This window comes from Alosa alosa, chromosome 20 (assembly GCF_017589495.1).
Source record: "Alosa alosa isolate M-15738 ecotype Scorff River chromosome 20, AALO_Geno_1.1, whole genome shotgun sequence".
In the NCBI taxonomy this organism is placed as follows: Eukaryota; Metazoa; Chordata; class Actinopteri; order Clupeiformes; family Clupeidae; genus Alosa; species Alosa alosa.
Genome location: NC_063208.1, coordinates 15,604,169 through 15,626,365, shown reverse-complemented (window position 1 = coordinate 15,626,365; position 22,197 = coordinate 15,604,169). Strand labels below are relative to the sequence as shown.

The window sequence follows — 22,197 nt, the reverse complement described above, 5'->3', positions numbered from 1 at the left end:
CGTAGATGAGATATGAAAACCATGTCCAATGAACTACCACGGTGTGGAACCCACCCATTTACTTTTCGTTCCCCGGTCGCATGAACTCTCTGTGCACACTTTTTTCAGTACATATTCGCAACGATTTGTTCTAAATCAACATTTCAGGGAGAATGCAGCAATACGCTAAACACACACATTCTCCTATTTTTTTTTATTTCAATCTGAAATCAGCAGAGACAACGCGGAAATTGTTCCAGTCACTGTAATTCAATTGGTCAACACGCATGTCACTCCAAAAACACGGAACTGCGTAATGATACTTTTCGCATGCTCTGCACAGCGTGGATCGGAGGACAGCAAGGTAAGCAGCATGTTTTCATTTTTTGTTGAAGTCTATGTGGATATCTTTTGAGTTTAACCGAATGTAAAGTAATATAAGCTTTTGTAATTACTTTTTTGTCATTATCATTATTATGCTTCAGACATAGAGGAGGATCTAGCCAGCGTGTCCCAGTCTACTCAGCTGATGGGAGCTAACTTACTTAGATAGATAGATAGATAGATAGATAGATACTTTATTGATCCCCAGGGGAAATTCAATAATACTTGGTGTTTAGAGAAAGTAGGAGAGCATTATGTCCAGTATTCCAATATGTGGTTGAATGTTCTACATTTGTCATTAGTAGGTCACTTTGACACTAAAGTATGCACCTACTTCATGACCCTGTATGATATCTGTACTAATTTCCAAAACATGGATAATGTAAGGCGCCTGGGTTGATATCAGCCTGGATGTCTCCTGACTCTGCCACTGTCACTGTATGATTATCTATCCTTTGCCATGATCTGTTGTGTACTGAACCCTCTTGTTGTGTTGCTCCATGACTTTGTTAGCACAGGGAATATGAACACACAAACCCAATTTGGAATCATTTTCATAACACTTGGGTGTTTTATTTAACTTTAAAAAACCAATGTGTACTGCCAGTCAAAAATAACCGGCCTTTAGAAATGAATGGGTGAGAAAATGGACAGTGTATAAAATTGAGTCCAGGCACATACCGTAGCTATTGATCAGATTAACTGTATGTGTACACACACACACACACACACACTTTGCTTCTATGCCAGCCCCCACTGGAACCTTTCCCCAATAGTATCTTACCCTTTCTGACTTGCATGAGCTCAGGTCAGTGAGGCCTGCAGGCCATAAATAGCAAATGGAAGTTCAAAACGGGTAATATCCAGTAGAACTTAGGTTGATACAAAGGTCTATCACAACATTAGATGATAATATGTTACTATGGATTTATAACAAGTTATAATGTAGTAGTCAATTTTGACCGGGAACACAAAACTAGTAAACATAAAACGAACACAACAGGAGGGTGAAACTGTCAAGTCAGAGACGCATATTCTGAAGTGCCGTGTGCTTTGTGTGTACATCCCAAATAAACTATGTATATTGATTGTACTTCTTCTATGTGACTGGATCTCGTGTCTCACTTTGGTATACTCCATTTTTGCCAACAGTGTTAACAGGAATTGTACTTTATGTCATACAGTATTATGCTCTGTGTACATCAGCATTCTTTATTCTGTAAAAAGAAGAAAACGTCGTTTACACATTGAGTAGAATGTTTACTGCTGGGTCCCAGCAGTCTCACCTGAACTGTTGAATTGGCCCTGTCGCATCAAACTGATATTTCTTGTATCATAGCCTCATCAGAAAGTGTTTATATGTGATTGTTTTCCTTTGCAGAAGGGAATCTTGTGTGAAGTTGTGCCTTGAGAGAACTCGTCTAATTGTGGCCAAGATGCTAGATGACAGCGAGGCCAAGGAACTCCTGGGGTTTTTGACATTAGAGATGAGAGCTGATGTTAAAAGTCAGGCTACCGAATATATCTTGGGTCTCACAGCAAACAGGGATGGCTGCCGCTACCTCAGGACCAAACCAGTCTTTCTCAAAGCGCTCCTCACATTAACAGTGGATAAGTCATTGGCCATAGCCAAGGACTGCTACCATGCTCTTGTCAACCTTTCAGCTGACGAGACACTGCATGAGCCATTGGTGAAAGAGGCAGATATTTTACCCACGCTTTTCCAAAACCTGCTTGATCCAGGATACATGCTCTCAGACCGTATCTGCACCATCCTCACCAACCTCTCCCGACACGAGAAGACGTGTAAACAGATGTTCCGGTTTCTGCAGGAGCAAGACATTGGCCTGGCCAAAATAGTGGAGATCTTCTGCACAGAGGGGTTCAACAAGTCGGCCTCTCTGCATTATCTGGGCCCCCTCCTGTCTAACCTGACTCAGCTGCCTGAAACCAGGCAGTTCATCCTGGACAAGGAAAGGTATGTTGACCTGGGACAGGGTGAAGTGGTGTCCTTCTTTGTTACATTCGGAGTTGATCGGAAGAGGTGTGACATCCTCTGAGCTCTGATAAATACAGTGCTGCTTGGAAGTTTGTGAACCTTACAGATAAGATCATTATATTCATAAAAATATCAAAATAACTTTAGTAAATCCGTATTTAAACCAATTTGTATGGCAGACATCTCAGATATTCCAGTTTTCCTCAGCTGGGCTGACAATGGCTCATGCATAATGATCATGACCTAAAGCATTTCAAGCAGACAAAGAATGGCAGAGGAAAAACTAAATTGGTAAAGTTATAATCCAGACCTAAATTTGGTTCTATAAGGAAGAGTGGACAAAAATGGCCCAAAGCCGTTACGAGACAGTGATTTGTTGCTATAAGAGGATGCTTGATTGTAGTATTTTTCTTATTTGTTGAGTTTTGTTTTTGTTAAAGCAACACTGTGCAGTTCTTTTACCTTAACATAACCCATTCTGATGATACGCTGACTTAAGATATGGAGAATGAAGTCACTGCCATTGCTAATGCGCACTCATAACATTTGATATTGCACTATGTAACATTGTTGATTGGGAATCATGACCCGTTTAGTCGGTTTTTGAGGGGTACCATCTTGGCGTTAAATGGTGTTGAATATTGCCGCCAAGGGGTATAGATATCAATTCTTCCATCATGTTGCTTTAAATGAACCACTTTTGATGAATTATCAAATATATTCTTTGAAGTGGCCCGGCCAGTTTGACCCTTTGGTCCTGGACTGTGAGCACCGAAAAGGCTTAAGCGCAAGTGACACCCGTCTTACATATTATGTTCTTTGTTTGTGTCCATTTGAAATGTTTGCATGACAAATTGAGGTTTTAAATGTACATGTTATAAGGTTCTTTTGATATTGGTTACAATAATGACCATTACGTTTACAAACCTTTCAAGCGGCACTAGTTTTGTATTACTCTGATGATTTAAAGTGGAATTGTTCTCAGCTCAAGTGACCCTGGAGGTGTCGATGTCAGTACACATTTGATAAAGACATTATTAGTATAGATAATAAGCATATCAAGGCCTAATGGAAATGTCGGCTATGTTTGACCTCAGGTGTGTGGTCCAGAGGCTGCTTCCCTACACTCAGTATGAAGAATCAACAGTTCGTCGTGGTGGAGTCGTAGGCACACTGAGAAACTGTTGCTTTGATTACAGTAAGATACATTTCTCCTTATCTCACTGTGCTTTTCTTAGAAGTAGCTTTGCTTAATGTGACTAACAAGAGTTGATTAGCCTACTTATTTAGTTTAGGCCTAGTTGTTAACTATTGTGTAGTTTATTGGAATTGGATGTGTTCAAGTCTGTTCTTTGACTGTGGTTGATGTTGTTCACCATTATTCAAGTCCCTTCTGTTGGTTATCTACAGTACACCATGAGTGGTTACTCAGCGATGAAGTGGACATACTGCCCTTTCTGCTGCTGCCGTTGGCTGGGCCTGAAGAGCTGTCTGAGGAAGAGAACGAAGGTACAGCAACACAATGAGAGTATGATGGACTATGAAGACAATGCACTGATGAGAGAGATTGCATCAGATGCCAAGTAGCAGTATGTTAGCTTATATCAGAGGTCCTCAATAGGCGGACCTCGGTCCGGGTACGGACCCTGACGTGATCCTATCCGGACCATAATTATTGAGATTTTCACTGAAGATTTCAAAGCTGCGTTAAATGTTTTGTAGGCTATAACAATAAGAGCATTAACTTCAGTAGCTTCAGATACCACCATCTCGCTCGCTGCTACTCAGCCAATCAAATCTGTGCATTCTGATAAAGTTGAGTCAGTGAGTGAAGTTAGGCCTAGGGCTACTAAGGTGAAGAGACTGATAGCCTAACAGGGAAAACGAAAGAGGAGAGGAGACGGGACGAGAAACAATCAGATGAATATGTAAGTTAGCGATAAGTCAAATCATGGATTGCTTAAAGAGGAGAAAATTAGAAAGCGAGAACAGAGCTTTTAATAACGCTGGACTGACTCTTATTACATGTTTATATTCTGAGACAGTAGTGATTTATTAAAAACGCCAATTTGAAGCACCACTACTAGACAAAGCATATATTTTGAGCAAGCATAGGGTAGGCTAGACCTACCCATTCAACAGTGAACTGAGACCACAGAATATTTACGATTTATGAGGACAATATGATATGATTGATCCACCACAATCTTAACTATCTATCTATCTATCTATCTATACACACATGTTAAACATTATGAAGCTCTGGACCTTTGCTTGAGGAAATTTTCCGTAAATGGACCTCGCTGAAGTATATTGAATACCCCTGACCTATATTTTATACCTACAGTATATACATATACAGTATACCGTTTGATAAATCTGTTGTTTGGCTTTTGGAGCAAATATTATTGTTTTTCACCATCCACTGGTGGCACAAATGTTGACGAACACAAAAGAAAACCTTTCCTGCTAGTAACGATTTTAGCTAAATATGCTGTAAAAGAGTAAAAGGAATCGATTTCTGACTGATTTGTCTTAGGACATTGTATCCCAACGGATTTCAGTTGAATAAGCTAATCAATGTTCTCAATGGCAGACGTGTTTTTAATACGAAAGTCTTGCTATTTCCACCTTGAATCATGAGGCAGTAATATGTACTGTAGGTGTGCAACAGACAGTTGGATGACAAATGTCAGGGAATACCGTTTTATGTGCAGTAGGGGGCAGTGTTTGTTTTTGTCACGGGAGGCAAATTGGAGTTCTAGTGGTAGGTGACTTTGAGTGTGTTTCACCACACTGAGTGTTACAAAACAAGACTCAAAATGGGAGTAATATCAGAATTTTTGCAGTTGAATGGAAAGAGTCGAGGACGTCATCAAGGCTGGAAGTCGTGAATTTGTGCCATGTCCAGCTTGGGACAGTGCTCAAAGGCTGCGGTCTTATAAACTAGTTTGAAATTCTTCATTCGTGTTGGGTTTTATGGCCGTGTGGAACATGCCTACAGTAACCACACTTTATAATTAGCAGCTTGAGTGTCTGGAGGGAAACCAATCTAATAAAGCGATGGTAGGTCTCACGGGGCCTCCTTAATACCAGTCCGCACTCAAAACTGTTGCAGGACTGGTTCAGACCCCCAGAAATGACGAATTATGAGGACTGATACACACACACACACACACACACACACACACCACATATAAAGAGAGGGAGCAAACAGTAATGTCCAAAATCCTATCATTCACACAAACCATGACGTCTGTGTATCTGTAGGGTTGCCAATAGACTTGCAGTACCTGCCAGAGGACAAGAGGAGAGAAGAGGATCCAGACATTCGGAAGATGCTCGTCGAAACCCTGATGCTTGTGAGTCCACTCACTGCCATACATAATAAAAATCTAAAATTCTACAATTGGCAGCACACTTGCTGTCATTACATACAACATAAAAACATCTCCCTCTGTTTATGTCAGTTCAATACCAAAGGCATCACCTTACATAACCCACTGACCTCATAAAAATATCTGAGGTTGTAGGTGTGTCTGCATGTCACACACTAAAATGCTGTGTTGTTTTTTTCTTCTTTGGTTCCAGCTGACTGCAACAAAGGGAGGGAGGCAGATTCTTAAGAACAAGAACGTCTACCCCATCATGAGGGAGTACCACACATGGGAGAAGGAACCTCAAAATGAAGCAGCCATCGAGAAACTTATCCAGGTACAAATTAATCCATGTTTAAATGAACAGCCCCCCTCTGTAGGTAGTCAATTTCACCCATTCGCATTAAAACATAAAATTCAAATAAAGTTTTATGGATGGAGCAGCCTTATTCATTTCAACGCAATTTGCCGCTATTTTTTTTTTTTTGCACACTCCCAGTATCATTATCCCACCTCAATGCATCAAGGGAAACGCCTAGCCATGTGAGTTTTCATGTCAGCTGTTGTGCTTGGTAAGACACCAGGCAAATGAATTCCAGAAACACCATACACAGATTTACGGTCTCGGTTTAAAAAAAAGAAAGAACGAAGGAAAAGAAAAAAGCAAAACAAAAAAGAAATGGATGCTCTAAATTTGTGGAAAAAGTCTGGTCCTTTCCCTGTGGTGTGGTGGCAGTCATGTAAGGGGGGGGGGGGGCAAGGGGTGTGTGGAGGGGGAGAGCGACTCAGTGGAAAAGATGTGACAGTGTCCCACATTAAACTCCGATCTTCTCCATAACATCTGGGAGATCCCTTTTGAACCATGGTCCAGCGGCAGAGCCTCACTCGACAAACCTCACCCAGCCGTTTAAATCGGGGCCATAAAACTGTAAATCTGCAAGCTCAAATTTGAATCTTAATATTTATCTAGGACTAATAGGATCTTTAATATGCTGAAATATTGTGAATAACAAGCCCATAACCTCCATTATATTACTGGAATACTTACTTACTTTTCCATGTTGCCGAGTTTTGTAATTTGGTCGTCTTGAAAGAAAAAGTTCCACCCGTTCTGCTTGCTATATATTGACTGGAATATCATCAAAGTACACTGGCTTCATTATAAGCAATATACTGTAAGTTAATCCTCTGTCTCAAATCCTAAATTACATCCAATTAAATTTTGTATATTGTTTTTTCCCTTGAATCTGGATCAGCCAGCATTTTACCTTTGTGTGTCTTAGTGTAATGTTTGCTTATTTTTATATTTAATAGGTGCTTATTGGCGATGAACCAGAGAGTGGGATGGAGAACCTGATGGAGGTGGACATCCCTGAAGACGTGGAGAAGAAATTCGAGGAACTGGATGCCAAGGAACAAGAGCAGATTGAAAAAGAGCAACAGGAACTTAAAGCAGAGGTAGAAAAGAACAAGTCCAAAAGCGAAGCTTCAGAAGGACCGCAGAGATGATCGAATTTATCCTACATATTGCATCAAGAATCAGTTGTATGACAAAGTATGACAAACTATGATAACAGTTGTTTTGATGAACTGTGGAATATTCGTTTGTCTAAAGATGACACATCATGGACACTTTTAATGGTATGTAACGGCAGACCGGAAACCAGAGGTTAAGTAAAATAATGTATTTTCTAAATACAAACTGTCCTCTTGTATCTGGAGTCCTCTCAATGTCTCTGCTCACTCTACAGTCACAAAGGCATGTCTGTTTCGAGGGCAGGCCCTAGAATCCCGTAGTGGGGATTTTCATGGGAGTTCGGGGCGGCCTTGTGCTCTGGGGCAGCCTCTCTGATGGCTTGTACAGCTGCTTGTGATTGCCAAGCTCGTGGGGAGGCATGTGGCCGGGCTTGCGGAAGTTGGGCAGGTTGTGGAAGGGCTTGGGCATCATGGGCGGCCGAGGCCGGGCGAAGAAGAGCTGATTGGGGTTGCTGACCTGGTCCACTGTGGGCCTCTTTAGGAGACGGTAGGGGCTTTCCATGCTGGCCGCCGGCTCCTCTTTCCGGTCCTCTCTCTTCGGCAGGGTCCGACGGCTGTCTGTGCTGCTGGCCCCCAGACGGCGGCCGCCCGGGACCCTCGGGGGCCCCTCGGCAAGGGTGGTGTTGCTCCGCGTGAAAGGTGTGGTCCCGGGGATCGGTGTGCCAGGTCCCGACTGACAAGTGCGGCCTGTCTTGGCCGTGGGAGACGCTAGGAAAGAAACGCAATTTTCCATGCAGTTTGGCAGACTCAGGCAAAGCACTTGTCATCACGGTATTGTTTCTTGCCTCACATTACATGTGACAGGTCTGAAAGAGGGATATGAGGTGTCTAATGCAGCCTAGCACGCTATATTTTTTTGAGCTCTAGAGGAGAAAAAGCCCTAAGACCTCACCATTCCGGAACTTGTTCTCTGGAGTCTTGCTCCTGTCTGTGATGTCGCTCTTTGTTACACGCAGCTTGCACGGAAGGTCAGTTGTGGAAGGGGGAGACATCCACGGGTGCCGGCTGATCTGGTCAAGAGGCAGCCGGGTTGAGGGGTGCCACTGCAGCAGTCTCACGATCAGATCCTGACAGGCTGCAGAGAGGATGAGGTCAAAGATCTAAACCTTTGTTGTCATATTCAATATGTACTCAGGTGTACATGTGATGGTGATGTGCCGAGTTCAATTTTCAAAAACAAAAAAAAAAGACAATGATGTACACAATCCACAACACAAACTTGTTTCTCATGCAAGATGTCATGGTAAAGCAATTGTAGTTAGCGGTGAACAGAAAAAAATAAGGTCAATCATGAAGGTCAGCTGAGCGACCACAAACAGCAGTTAGTTATGCGATACACATCGCTTAAAACTTGTAATGTTGCATATCGACATACAACTGCGTGTGACAGGTGTTGGATGAGTTACACTCTCCTACTTCTTTGGTTTCAAAATGGGTCCAACTTTGATGCTCTAGTTTGAATATGAACATCTTGGGCAAATTCCGTGAAGCCACAAGTTGAAAATATTGACAAGGGTGAGGCCAGCAAAGAATGTATTGGCTCAAAGAGTAGGCCTAGCATCAGGGTTTACAAAAAGAAAAGCTGCCGTTTCAATTTTAAAGCCAAACATTTGATGAATAACAGCAGCACAGCATAACAGCAGCATTCTACAATGTATCTGCCAATAGTGGAGTAGTGCTCTATATGCTCTCCTCCAAGGAAGAGATGAGTATCCTATTACTTATCCTACAGACCGTATATAGCATTGGGGAAAAGATACAACGCACCATGGCCCAGTAAAGACCCAGAGAAGGAATTAGGACTAAGAGGAGAAACAGGCATAATGTGGTAATAATATGGTTGGAAGACGTTAAGACCTAATCAAACAGAAGGGAGACAACCACTGTCTCTGATGCCGAAGTAGATATTAGTAACAGTAGCGATCCCTATTTTCTCTTATGGCACAAAGCCACCAACAGCAAATCAGTTAATAAAACATCACATAGCAATGTGATATCATGTTAGCCTTATAATCTACTGTGCATATGGTTTGGTAGAATACTTCCTCAAACTCTAAAAAGCACTTCATTCATTTAAGTTCATTCACTTGCTTTGCACATGTCTGTTTGATGACTAATGGTTAGGTGTCACATCAGTGAGGTTACCTGAGGAGACAGGTGTGTGGAAAGGCAATTCCTTTCTGAACAGCTGAACCAGTTTCCTGGGGTTCTTCTCTTGGTACGGTAGCTTCCCGGTTACCATTGCATACAGAATCACCCCTCTGAAGGTGAACACATTGGGGGCAAAAAAGAATGGGATGAAACCATACGCTGGATCAAACAATGTGCTTCAGAATATACAGATGCATGTAATTAATGACTAATTAATACAATGTACTAATTAATTACAATGTCATGACAAGCTGTAGGTTAGAGTTCTTAACTCATAACAACATATCAACTTACTGACTACATCATACAATGGACAATTGTTGTGAATCCCCTTTTAACAAATTACATTGAAGGTCTCTTAATGAAGTTGATCTAGAAACTGAGATTGAATCATTAAATGTTAATGGAGGAATTTGTATTCAGAGCCAGAGTGAAATTCAGCGAGTCCACTCACAAGCTCCACAGGTCAGCCATCTCTCCATTGTACTTTTGGGACATTAGAATCTCTGGAGCCGTGTAGGCCACAGAGCCACAGAATGTGCTCATCAACGCCTTCTTGTCTATGTAGCTGTTTGCAAAGCCAAAATCTGCCAAGACACATGGCAAACAGATGCAAGATCTGTAAGTGTTTGCTGGCTCAGAGTAGTTAAGTCATTAAGTTTATTAAACATTTATTAACAGAGATACTACTGTACCAGACTCTCAACACTCAGCATCAAACCTCTTCCTGACAAATGCAAAGCATAGAACAAGATAATTAGATGTATATCCACCTGTCACTTTGACAAAGCCTCCCTCATCCAGAAGTATATTTTCACATTTCAGGTCTCTGCAGGGGATGAAAGAGATTTCAAAGTGTGTCTATTAAGATCAGGGTTGTGCAAAATTCAGAATTGAATTGTGAATGACTCCTAAATTACAATTTGAATTTGAATTGAGGTCAAAAACAGGATCTAGAACTACAATTAAAGGATATAGAATTGAAATTAAATGTGTAGTGTAGCGTTTAATAATGAAGCTTTACAGTAATCCAAACCACATTTATATTGGGAACTTGGGTAATGGGTAATAGTAAACAATTACGGTACATTTCCAAAGTAACCTTCCCAACACTGAATGTATGTGAGATTCAACACATTCTTTCTGTTGTCTGACTGTGGAATTTATTTGAATTGGCATGAATGTAATTCCACTTCCTGTAATTCAAATTCAAATTGAACTTCCTGTGGACGTTGCACCATCACTAGTAAGATTCTAGTATCAATAGTAGGCTAATTTCTGTTGGACAAATAATGTCAGGATAGAGACGCCGTCATCATCCCAAAGCATGGGACGGTACCTGTGCACAATGTGGTTACTGTGGCAGTGCTTGACAGCGCTGACAATCTGCTGGAAGATGCCGCATGCCTCCTCCTCCGACAGGCCGGGGGTGCCCTTGCTCTGGGACACGGCGTTGATGTGCTCCAGAAGGTCTCCGCGCAGGGCCAGCTCCAGCACCAGATACACTCGCGTCAGTGTGTGGAACATGTCATACAGCTGGATCTGAAAGGACACAGGAGGGGGAGAGGGGGGGTAGAAGACTTGTGTGGAAATGGAATGCAGCTGGATGCAGACGGTGTTTACTGTTAAACCACAATGTGTACTGTATGACAGGGGTTGGATGCTGTGGTGTACGCTGTCAAGTTTTAGTTCAGATGAGAGAACAGCCGTATTCTCCCCCTGCGGAAACTACATCCAAGTCAGTGGTGATCATACCCACACATCTGTATAAACTGATGGAACAACTGGCTCAGATCAGGACAAGAATCAGCAGCTATCTGGTCCCACAACAGAGGGACAGCATACAGTGACACAACACATGGCACGCAGCTGAGTTTTTGCTGACAGACACTTTTCATGTGGGAGAAAAGGAAAGTGGAATGGGTAGGCTACTGAAAACCCCCAAAGTCCTTTAAATCTTTAAAAGTGATTCATATGTGACAACTGTGGACGGAATAGCCACAAACAACATGATCATCAGCTACCAAGTCATGAGTGTCACTCAGTGACTTACCACACTGGGATGTTGGTATGTAGCATTCAATGCATGGATTTCTCTGTGAAGAAACTTTTTGGAGTACTCAGGCAGTGACTGGTTTATGGAGATTATCTTGATAGCCACCTTGAAGAATAATGAAATAAATGTTTGTCATCTTACAGATAGGGCCTAACATATAAGCATTACTTTTAACCTTGAGAGTAAACAAATAAATATCATCATGAAAGCATGAAAAATAATACTGTAGTACACCAGTCTCATGTGCTTTACCATGTTGTGTTTTTTGCTTCTGAGGTCATTGGAAAGCTTATAGTTTTGACAAATCTTGCTTGGAGTTGCATATCCCAAGTAAACTTTGGAGAAGGCACCCGTCCCGATTCTTTTTGAGGAAAGAAGATAACCATTCTTTCTGCACTCGTAGGCTTTCTCCTGCAAGGACGGTTTTGTTTCCCTCACCTTTGAACTCCGCATATTTAAATTATTCCGCACATCACTGCTTAATATTTACGCATAGCAGGCCTCAGGCCAAAGGTCAATGTCCTTTTCCTTTACATCTAATGTAGCCTAAATCATTGATCAAATTTTTTAAACGATGTAATGTTAAAGCTGGTCTCCACAGAATCAACAAGCGATTTTAGAATGTAGGCCCTTGATTTCGTGACGTACGGTTCTGTTGGGCGTTCATAATCAGAACCTGATCAAGGAGTAGAATGGAACAGTATAAAACGCGGCATCGAAAATAACTTTGCTTGCAAATTTTCTTTCGATTAGGCCTTAAAAATCAAATATGGTTATGACAGTAAGTTTAGTATAGCCTACCGATATAATCTGTCTAAATTATTTTAACCATGACACTGGCCCAATTGAATACGGTGAAATACTACTCGTACTTTGTCACCTCCTACTGGACGAGGGCTGGAAAAATTCATAATTTCATATTTTTAGAGCCAGGCTGTTTGCAAGAAAAGGAAATTGACCGGTTGTGATATATTGCGGTTATTAGATTTAATTACATCTGCAAACGTCCAAGTACAGATTAAATTTCCCCATTAGATCTCAAATCTATATGATGTATAAGACAGAGCTTCCGTGTGTGGTTACAGAATATCATAGTAAAAACAATCATGTGGCACTCAGACCAGACTTTTGCGTGATAAGAAACCACCAAGCCGTGGTTTGCGGCAAGATGTAATTCTGAGTACAAAAGGGAAGCGTGGGCGGTGAAAAGGTAGGAGTTCGCGGCATGCCATCACTCTCTCTGCCTCCTATTTTCCTTGGCCTAGACACGGGGGCGAAAATGGCCATTTCTGTTAGTGTATGGCGGTCAGCGTCAACGTTGGAGCACTTAAACGGGAAACTGACAGGTATACTTAATCTTAAAACCCTCAAGTAAAGCAGTGATCCCTGGGGATCACATTTTCCACGATCAGAGCATGGCCACAGTTACCTGGTCGAGATGTTGAACCAGTGGCTGGTGAAACTATTTTGTTTTGATTATTTCATTTGAATAAAAGTGGTCTGGAACTGTACAACGCCAATTATCGAACAGCTGCGCTGAAGACGGAGGTGAGGGGGTGGTGTTGAGTTCTCTAGGGTCGCATGTGGTTCTCTGTGGAATTTTATGATTTAAAGTAATTCTGAGTTTACCTTAGGGCTATCAGGCTCTGCGCACCGGAGGCTCAATGCATGTTATGGAGGTATATTCCCACTCTAGTCCCATGTCAGTGCGTCTCCACATCTCACTCCAAAAGCAATTAGAGCCCTTCCTGTGGATGAGAGATTGGGCTGCTTTCGTTGGCCCTTCACGGCCATTCGTCGAGTGAGTCTCTCTCTTGCTTGCTCCAAACATCTCACCCCGTAGAGAGTGAAAAAGGAGAACAGAGGAGATTTTAACAAAAAGACGGCCTGTCGTCAGACCCCATTATTCTGAAGTTCTCGAGAATGACCACTAAAGCAAATTGACTGAAGAGGCCATGGCTCTTTCCTCCAGTCCAGATGATCTAGACATCACTACAACAGCCAGGCAGGGTAGTGTCCAGACAGGAGAAGAAGGGGGAAATTTGTTACGTCTTTTTTCGTTCATGTAAAGCAAATTCCACTAGCACATCCAAGGTCACGGGCTGATGGCTGTCGGTAATGAGAGGAAGAATACAAGGGCGTCACTGGGATCACAACTCGGGGCGCACAGCACGCACCACTGTCTGGCCACACCAGCAATCTAAAGAAAACAGTTGGGAAAACATTAATGATGTGAATTGAAGTCTTCATTTTTTTCCTCACTTGAGAGTTATGGGGCTTGGGTTTAAAAAGCAAGATTTGGCAGCTCAAATCTGACTATCATCATAGGGGAGTGAGAGCTTGCTCCCTCTCTCTCTCTCTCTTCCCAAAGTCATAACCTGTCAACAATACCCGATTCCTATAAGGAGAGAGTAACATAGAATTAAAACGTGTTCCTCCACTTCTCCCCAGGGAAGGACTTCTAGGTCTTTAAAGGTGCTATCAAGAATTCATAATGATTGGCCATTTTGGCAGAGGTTTGCTTTAAAACTCAGCACTTAGAAGAAAACACCTCTTTTTTGTTTCTTGTTTCAAAGACCCTCCCAAGACACATGCAATCATACTATCTTGGCTGAGACAGTTGATTAACAGACTAATTGGGTAGTTAGTCTGTGCCAGAGATTCTGGGTTGTCATCAGGCCATGTACTTCAACTGATGGCTGCCGTGGAATTAGGAGAAAGGCAGGCCTATGGACCCCACCTTCAACGATTTGTTGGCTGTAAAAGGAACCTTTCATATTTACCTTATTTGGACCAACAATCCTTAAAGCACTAGTTTCTATGAGAAAAAAAAATGTTATTCTAGTAGACAGAGACAGAGTATACAATTAAACTGATTGATATAACTGTGTTAAATGGCATTCAGTTACAATGAATATGATGTTATGTCCTTGTTAGACAAGGTATTGCCAGATTGTTAACAGTTTTATTTAATTCAAGGCTGTATCTAAAAATATTTAAATATTTTTTTGGGGAAGGAAACATCAGAGCTGAAGCTTCAATCTGAAGACTACAAGGTCCCCCAAATGTCAACCATTAACCCTTAAAGGTGTAGGTTTTTGAACATTCTAAGTTCCGCAACAATTGAAGGTTCTAAAATTCTATGTTGAATTCAATGAACCCAGATATTCTTTAGAATGTTACAAGGTCCCCCAAATGTCAACCATTAAGCTCAAACCAATTTACTCGCAGTTGCCACGGGCAGTATGAATTATTCTGACACGTCTACATTGAGTCATTGGCAAATTTGACGGCAGAGCCTCCGTTTTCATTAAGGCCTCCGGTGTGGAGGACGAAGCTGAGAGAGAGAGCATGCAAGAGAGAGAAAGAGAGAGGCTCAAGTCTGAACAGGTGGTAAGAGTATTAACCAGGAAGCAGTCGGAAACCAGATGGACACACGCCACTGCAAACAATCTCCTGCACTCCGTGCAGCAGGACAGCGCAAACGAGGAAGAATAACAAATTACCTGGAAAAAAGGGAAGTCGCGTTACTTACACCTTACTTACACAAATAGAGCAATTGCTGTCTTCGAACCACTGGACTAATGAGGAAAGTGCTATTGGGATCATTGCGATATCTCTGATTTCATTTGATAGGAAACAACTCCCGCAAAACCACTCATCAAAGGTCAAGTTTTACATAGCCAAACCTCAGAGGTGCAGAAGTCACTGGGAGGTCAACCATACACACACACACACACACACACGCACAGGCAACTAAAAATACTGGTGCTCTGGCATGGTTAGTGGTTCCGCAGGCTGCGCCCAGCCTACAACAGGAGGGACCGGCGGCAATCCCCAGAGTGGTGACCCAATTTGCTCTTCCAGAACAACTTTCCAAATATTTACTTAGGAAAAGATAAATAGAAACTGAAACAGGCAACCCAGTAGCTGCCCCAGAGTCAAAAAGGTGGCCAGGACAACTGTGGTCTTATAACAACCCTGGGTCTATTTTTGCATGATAACAAGTGTAAACTTTAGTTGGGGATCAATTTGAGTAAGACCAGAATATACATTTACAACTAAACAGGATGTTGCATAGCTTTGAGGGCAGCATTGCTACACCAAAGTAAATCACTCATTCAAGCCATTAGTCACAAAGCCACTAGTCTCAAAAAATCACTACACATCTATGTTACTATGGAGAGGGTCTCTCCAGACAAGCTGAAATATGTGTACCTTTATGTGTAAAGAAAGGCTATAAAAAGGACTGTTTGTGCAGTCATTACCTTACTATTATTCTGGTCGCTGCCATCTTGCAAGGAGAAGTCCGTAGTCGGCATAGTTCGTAATCCGTATAGTCACCAAGTTACCACATGTATTACAAGCTACTGACCGTAGATACAAAAGGAGGAGATTTGGGTAACTGACTTGCACAGACGTTCTTCTCACAAGGTGGTGGTGACCGAAATAATAGAAAGGTAATGCACTGACTGACTCAATTCAATTCAATTTTACTCAAAACTACACCGATTAACGTTGTTTTAGTCCCCAATGAGAATTTACACTTGTTATCACCCAAAAATAAACCCAAGGTTGTTATCAGACCGGGGCTATGATGATGATGATGATGATGGTTACAATAATACTGTCCAGAATTCTCTCCAGGCTGCTGAGTTTCTCCAAGTTTATTTTAAATGAACCCTCCAAGCACCATTTCTTTCCTTTCCTTTCTCCTTCCACCCTCCTTTTTTATTCTTGGAAAAATGGATTTCCAAATTGAGCACCCCTGATGGTGGGAGCGCGCTGAGCACTGTAACGGGTGATATACTTCTGAATTCTCATTCACCTTCTCATGAGTTTCTGACCTAAATCTGACACGTTTCATATCATAAACCCCCGCGTCCATAAATCAGGGTAACACCAGTGTTTGGGCCTTGAGATGGGAGCTCCTGTTTCTCCCTGAGTCGGCGAACAGCCCTTGCCAAATGGCTCGGCTAGCTACCTCTGGCCAAACGGGGCTGGGTGCACCACTGCCTCGACTTTTTAAGATACCTCACTTTACTGCACCGTTTTACTGCCTAATTGGGCTTTCTCTTATTGACCAAAGCGAAATATGCCTGTTTTAACAGCTGTTAACTACAATTCGACATCTCTGGAGTGTAGTCAACATTCAAAAAAAAAAACACAAATGAAAAGGAGCTCGATCCACCCTCCCCTCCAATGGCTACCCTCTCCTCCGCAGTAATGTCAGTGAGAATCTTGCCAGTTTGTAAATCAGTAGAGTTGATCCTAAAAAGTTTTATGCTGCGTCATAAGCTATGACTCCGGCAGCTGGTAGTCAGTGGCATTGACCCCTTTTCGTTTGGTTCAGACCCCTTCATCTCACAGACTGTGCACTCAGACAATGTGAACTAATATTTTCATTACAGTGCACTTAATTGCCAGTTTAATAGCCAAAAGCACTAAGTCATTCTCTCTCCTAGGAAAAGGAAAAAGACAACTGTTGGTTGTTGTTTTTTTCAATGACTTAAATATTGGTTACTTCAGGTCCAAAGTATGTAGCATTGCGGAAACCTTTGTCTCGACCCGTGAGTAAAGAAAGAGACAGAACTGACAGGGATGGAGTTCGATTTCATTGTTTTACATTCATGGCAAACACCAGATATTTTACAAGAGGCTACTGCGGGTTGCATCCTGTCAGACAGACAGGCAGTTTATTTATTTATATTGCAGGTTGGCCTCCTCTGCAGAAGTAAGATGATGGTGGTGTGTGTGTGTGTGTGTGGGGTGGGGGTGTGGAGTCGGAGCAGGCAGAATCTGTGGAATAGAAACCATATGTGTATTTGCATACGTCTAACTCCTGTGTCACATTGGTTTGAAGGGAACTGCCTGTTCTCACTGGCATCGGCTTCAGTGTAAACACCAGTGATGTAGCTCACGCAAGGCTACCTGGCTACGCTTGGTGGAGAGGGTGGTGTTGGTGGTGGTGTGACTTTTTTAACCCTGTCAGGTCAACAAGTGCACGAGGGCTTCAGAGGTTGATAGAGATGAATAGAAGGTGCTAAGCGGAGTGAGGGGTCAAGGTCAAGGTCAAGGTGAGGGCAAACACTGAGTAATTTGCGTTATTGCGCCCTGAAGGGCCGTAGAGCGGTCGTGGTCCCCGGCGTGTGACGTTGAATGCTGGTCTGGACTCTGCGGCTTTTTCTTCTTCCACTCTTTAAACAGCATCCGATCCGTTAGCGGGGGATTGGGTTGAGGGGGTAGGTCGAATGGGAGAGTTAAGTTGAGGGGAGGGCGAGAGAGAGAAAGAGAGTGGGAGAGAGAGAGAGAGAGACGGCCAGCCGCATATCCCTTTTCACCCCCCGGAATCAAAACAGTCCAGACCAGACAAGACCGAGGTTCCTGAGACAGCACAAAACAAGCCCCCTGATCTCACTGGCTTGATCGGCGACCAAGTCTGACCGAGCCTGCAGATCCTCCTCCGGTCTCGTCTCGTCTGGTTTGGTCTGGCCAAGGTGACGTCTGATCCCCTGACCCTGATTTTAGGGGGTGCTGAGAGGAGAGGAGAGGCCACACGTGCCCCCAGACGCAGACAGAGAGCACACACACTCATGCTTTCACCATTACCCCCCCGGGGGCGGAGTGAGCTAACACACCTTGATGGATCTGCAACGTTAAGGACAGTGACACTTTTAAACGGTGTGTGTGACTGTGTGTGTGCCTGTGTGTGTGCCTGAGAACTAGGAGAGTTTGCATTGTGTATCCATGTGTGTGCTTGAGTGTGTGTGTGTGTGTGTGTGTGTGTGTGTATGTGTGCATTTGGGGAGTGGGGTTGTGTTCTAAAACCATCTGCCTCCCATTTAGTGCGTATAGCCTTGAACTGGACCACCTCAAGTGTGATACTCTCTTTAAGTGTTCTCCCGAGGAGACCCAAGCTGGGCCGATTTCAGCAGAGTCTCGCTTCTCTCTTAAGGTGGCCGGATTGATTGCATTTGATATGAACTGTATTTCGTTCAGCCATACATTGGGTGTTAGATTTCTCCCTCCCCCCTCCTCAAAAGAAGAAAAAACCCTTTATGACTGCCATAAATTTATATAATTGTTGAGGTTTCGCCTTTGTTTTCGAGTAGATCCGGGGATGATTTATAGGTATTCTCATTTTTTCTTTTCTTTTTTTTTGCGCAGGGAAATTATTAAGTCAGTGAGCGTGGGACAATGCAACCGACACTTTTTCACCTGCGATTAACCTAGTCACAGTGCATAAGGAAACACTGCAAGAAATGCAAACCTAATGCAGTCTAGGAGAGCCAGTCTCCATTAAAGCAGCATCATTCAAAAGAGACAGGGTGGGTGGGAATTATTTATGGCTGGTGCTTAGTTATTTACACATACAATTCATCAGTTAACAAGCACTCATCAGCCATCAGCCACTGTCATTTTATGTCTTATTATCCTGAGTAGCTATTTACATGCCTCTGGTAGGCTTATCAGTATTTAGGATCTTTGCATCTGACTGTGAGTAATAACATTACCATGGATGAAAAAGGGCTTGCTTGTGTTAATTAAGAAACCACTGACGAGGAAATAATTGGAAAGCGCCGGCGAGGCTAATTAAGAAATGAGGGGTTATTGGATGCTTCAGGGCGAGCCTGTCATTACCTCGCTAACTCCCGAGTCATGAGGGGGATGAACATGGGAGCTTTGCGGAGGCTGTGTGAGGTCATGACAGGAGCGCACAGATGTGGCGGACCGCCGCGGAGAGGAATGTCCCCATCTCGTCTGGGTCACTCTCTTTCCTTCCACCCCCCCCCCCCTTAATTTTCTCTCTTTCCTCATTTGTCATCCACCCACCTACCCTCCGTTTCCAGAGGCTGTTAAAACACTGTGGTGCCCGATGACAATGAGGTGAGGCGGGAGACCCCACTGTGACATCATAGCGGGCCACCCCACTTCCTGTCCTCAGCCTTCCGGCGTGGTGTGGTGCGGCGCGCGCGGCACGGCGACCCCTCAGCGATGACGGAGCGAAACGAGTCCCCCGTTCTCAGTCGGCCCTGTAATTACAGCTCTGTCTCAAATCAGTGCTCGGCTCTGCGCACTCATGCTCGCTCGCCTCTGGCGAGGGCCTAATGCACAACAGATGAGCGGAGTCGGGCCTGTGAACGTGCTCGGGCCGTGGGGGAGAGCCCGCCGAATCACGACCGGTCCCTTCCCAGACCGGACCTTCCAACACCAAGGTGGAGTGATGTGATGGGCTGGGGGGAGGGGTGTATTTTGGGACTTGTGTTTGGGGGAGGGGAGGGGGGGGTGTAAGGGGGGAACAGGTTGCCGGTTAGACGGGGAGAGCGATCTGCTCAGAGCGTCCATTAACTTGTTTTCTTACCGGCGAGAGAGCCATGGTCCAACAAACACATGGTTCATTTTCAGTGATCCGCGCGGTGCGCCCCCGGGGCCATAACCCTTGATTGACACAAGGTCCGCCCGCTCCAGGTTGTCTGCTGCAGAACCCGGGGGGTGGGGGTGGGGGGTGGGGGGTCAGGGCGGGGGGTTGAGCAGCCGCCACAGCGATGGAGTGGAGCAAAAAAAAGAGAGAGAGGGAGAGAAACACAAACAAACAGAAACAGTGGCATCGTAAAACTGTTTCCTGTCCTCGGAGCGGAGCCCCTCCACATAGAACATTGAGAATCACGGAGCGGCGAGCTTCGGGGAGCTCACTCACTCTTCAGGGGGCCTGGCCACAGAATGCAGGGCTTTTAGCATCATCACCTACAACAACAAGCAGAGCCAGGGCGAGAAGAGAGGGAAGAGAGTCTGTGTGTGTGAGAGAGACTGACAGAGAGACCGAGAGCGAGAGAGAGAGAGAGAGAGAGAGAGAGGTAATAGACAGACAGAGTGGAATAGAGGAGAAAGGGAGAAAGAGAGAGGTGAGTCAGACAGTGAGTAGACAGAGAGGTCATAGAAAGCGTGAAAGAGGGGAGAGAGAGTGAATGAGGGGAGATAGGGGGAGAGAGAGAGAGAGAGAGAGAGAGTAAAACAGGGGAGACAGAGAGGTCAGAGAAAGAGTGAAAGGGGAGACAGGGAGAAAGAGAAAGAGAGAGAGAAAGAGAGAGGGAGAGATAGGTGGAAGGTGTAACCTCTCAGTCTGGCCTGCTGTCTGGAGATGAGTGATGCTCTGTGTGTTTAAGAAATACCAGGATTTCTGCTGGTGCGATCCACTTAAAGGCTAGCTTAGGTATCACATTGCCCCGTTCTCCCATCTCTCTCTCCCCCACCTCCACCTAACCCCCGCTCCCTCTCCCCCCTCCTCAGACCCCCTTTCCCTGCTCGCCCCCTCGGCTTCCTGGAGGGAGTGTACTTTCTGAACGCTGTCCAGGTAAGGATTTAGGGGCTCAGATTTACGACCCAGGGGGGACCCCACAGCTGGGGTGAGGATTAACAGAGGGCCTGAGCAGGAAGGTTTGGGGGGCAAATAAATCAGGGGGTCTAAAAAAGAGGGAGGGAGGGAGGGGGAGAGAGAGAGAGAACAGAGGGATGGTGGAAAGGAATAGAGAGAGAAAGAGAGAGAGAGAACTGATAGCACAAGGAAAGGACAGGACAAAGAGTGATGAGAGGAGAGAAGAAACATCAGTAGTTTTGCTGGAGATCAGACGTCTAGGAAATCGTGGGGATGAGTCAACATCACAAACTACTATATCAGTTTATTTGCGCACATCTGTTCAGGAGAACAAGAAGGAACTGTTTCACACAGCTGGATTTAGCTACAAAGTCACTCTTGACTTTGAGGTTCCAATTAATTTTACTACCTGACTTGCCATCTTGGGCTCATGTTTTGTCAGTCCATGCCTTTGGGCTTTGTGTGTGTTTCTAAATATGGCAAATCTCTTTTGGCCCGTAACTGAAGCTGAATGGGAAATGACATCAAGTTGGTTGGTCATCATTCTTGCACTGTCTCAAAATGTGTCCTCAAATAGTCAAGGTCATGGTGTCTCAGACCACAGATTATGACTGTGGCATAGGGCCTGAGGGACATCACACACACACCCCCACACACAGCCTATGACTAGGGTTGTGTGTTGGAGAGTTAACTTTCTGTCTCTCTCAAACACAAACACACACACGCAAAGTTACAGCATGTGATGTCTGCTGTGTCGGACAGTTAACTGCCTCCGCGAGCACACACACACCCACACCCACACACACACGCACACGCGCACAGTCTGCTTGCGGGTGGAGAAGAACCAGGAGAGAGGTCTAATACGGAAAGCAGGTCGCCTTGACTGGAAACAGGCCTGGTCGTTGGCGAGGCCCGGTCATCTCCCTGCCTGCCTGCCTGCGCGCCTTCCCCACATCCTGTTTTCAGAGAGATGCCGATGTCAACTCACACCGAGCCCTCGGCGGTGGCGGCAGCAGCGGTGGAACGAAACGAAACGGTGGGCGCGTGCCCAGTAGCGGGCACAGAGGCATTTTTATCGCCTGCTGGCTAATGCCCCAGCATATCCTCAACAAACCCACATGTCAGACAGCAGGAGCACCACCACCACCACCACCACCGTGTGCATTCAAGGTACGCTTGAAAGAGGAAGAAAGAAAAGCTAAAAAAAAAAAATGAGGAAAGTTTTTAATTTGTAACCTCAAGTTCTTCTTCCAAAAGTGGGGATAAGTCCCTGGATACATCAGTCCCTTCGAGCCGTGCTAAATGTGTGGAGTGGTCTAATGGAAAAGCCTTAGGCGAGGTT

At 44.3% G+C, this 22,197-nt stretch overlaps 2 protein-coding genes across 2 annotated transcripts; one reads left to right on the top strand and one right to left on the bottom strand.

The window, feature by feature from the left end:
- Positions 1 to 143: 143 nt before the first annotated feature.
- hgh1 (HGH1 homolog (S. cerevisiae)) lies at positions 144 to 7,454 on the top strand. The gene is made up of 7 exons (XM_048228942.1): positions 144 to 343; positions 1,745 to 2,341; positions 3,460 to 3,560; positions 3,773 to 3,871; positions 5,633 to 5,724; positions 5,954 to 6,076; positions 7,054 to 7,454. The coding sequence occupies exons 2-7, from the start codon at positions 1,800 to 1,802 to the stop codon at positions 7,246 to 7,248; spliced, it is 1,152 nt and encodes a 383-aa protein (XP_048084899.1). The 5' UTR covers positions 144 to 343; positions 1,745 to 1,799; the 3' UTR covers positions 7,249 to 7,454.
- A 63-nt stretch (positions 7,455 to 7,517) lies between these two features.
- Positions 7,518 to 12,075, bottom strand: LOC125284815 (testis-specific serine/threonine-protein kinase 5-like). Its single transcript, XM_048228941.1, has 8 exons — positions 11,735 to 12,075; positions 11,480 to 11,587; positions 10,766 to 10,968; positions 10,200 to 10,255; positions 9,881 to 10,013; positions 9,421 to 9,536; positions 8,168 to 8,350; positions 7,518 to 7,983 (listed from the first exon to the last, which is right to left on the bottom strand). Exons 1-8 carry the CDS (start codon positions 11,933 to 11,935, stop codon positions 7,523 to 7,525), a joined length of 1,461 nt encoding a protein of 486 aa, XP_048084898.1. The 5' UTR covers positions 11,936 to 12,075; the 3' UTR covers positions 7,518 to 7,522.
- Between the last annotated feature and the right edge of the window lie 10,122 nt (positions 12,076 to 22,197).

What these genes read in the sequence shown, in the direction of transcription:
- hgh1 (XM_048228942.1), top strand. Translation starts at nt 1,800, where the DNA reads ATGCTAGATGACAGCGAGGCCAAGGAACTCCTGGGGTTTTTGACATTA. An exon ending in TTCATCCTGGACAAGGAAAG is followed by an intron (nt 2,342 to 3,459) that starts GTATGTTGACCT and finishes GTTTGACCTCAG; the next exon opens with GTGTGTGGTCCAGAGGCTGC. An exon ending in TCGTCGAAACCCTGATGCTT is followed by an intron (nt 5,725 to 5,953) that starts GTGAGTCCACTC and finishes CTTTGGTTCCAG; the next exon opens with CTGACTGCAACAAAGGGAGG.
- LOC125284815 (XM_048228941.1), bottom strand. Translation starts at nt 11,935, where the DNA reads ATGCGGAGTTCAAAGGTGAGGGAAACAAAACCGTCCTTGCAGGAGAAA. An exon ending in GAAGCAAAAAACACAACATG is followed by an intron (nt 11,588 to 11,734) that starts GTAAAGCACATG and finishes TTATTCTTCAAG; the next exon opens with GTGGCTATCAAGATAATCTC. An exon ending in CCACACACCTGTCTCCTCAG is followed by an intron (nt 8,351 to 9,420) that starts GTAACCTCACTG and finishes TCCTCTCTGCAG; the next exon opens with CCTGTCAGGATCTGATCGTG.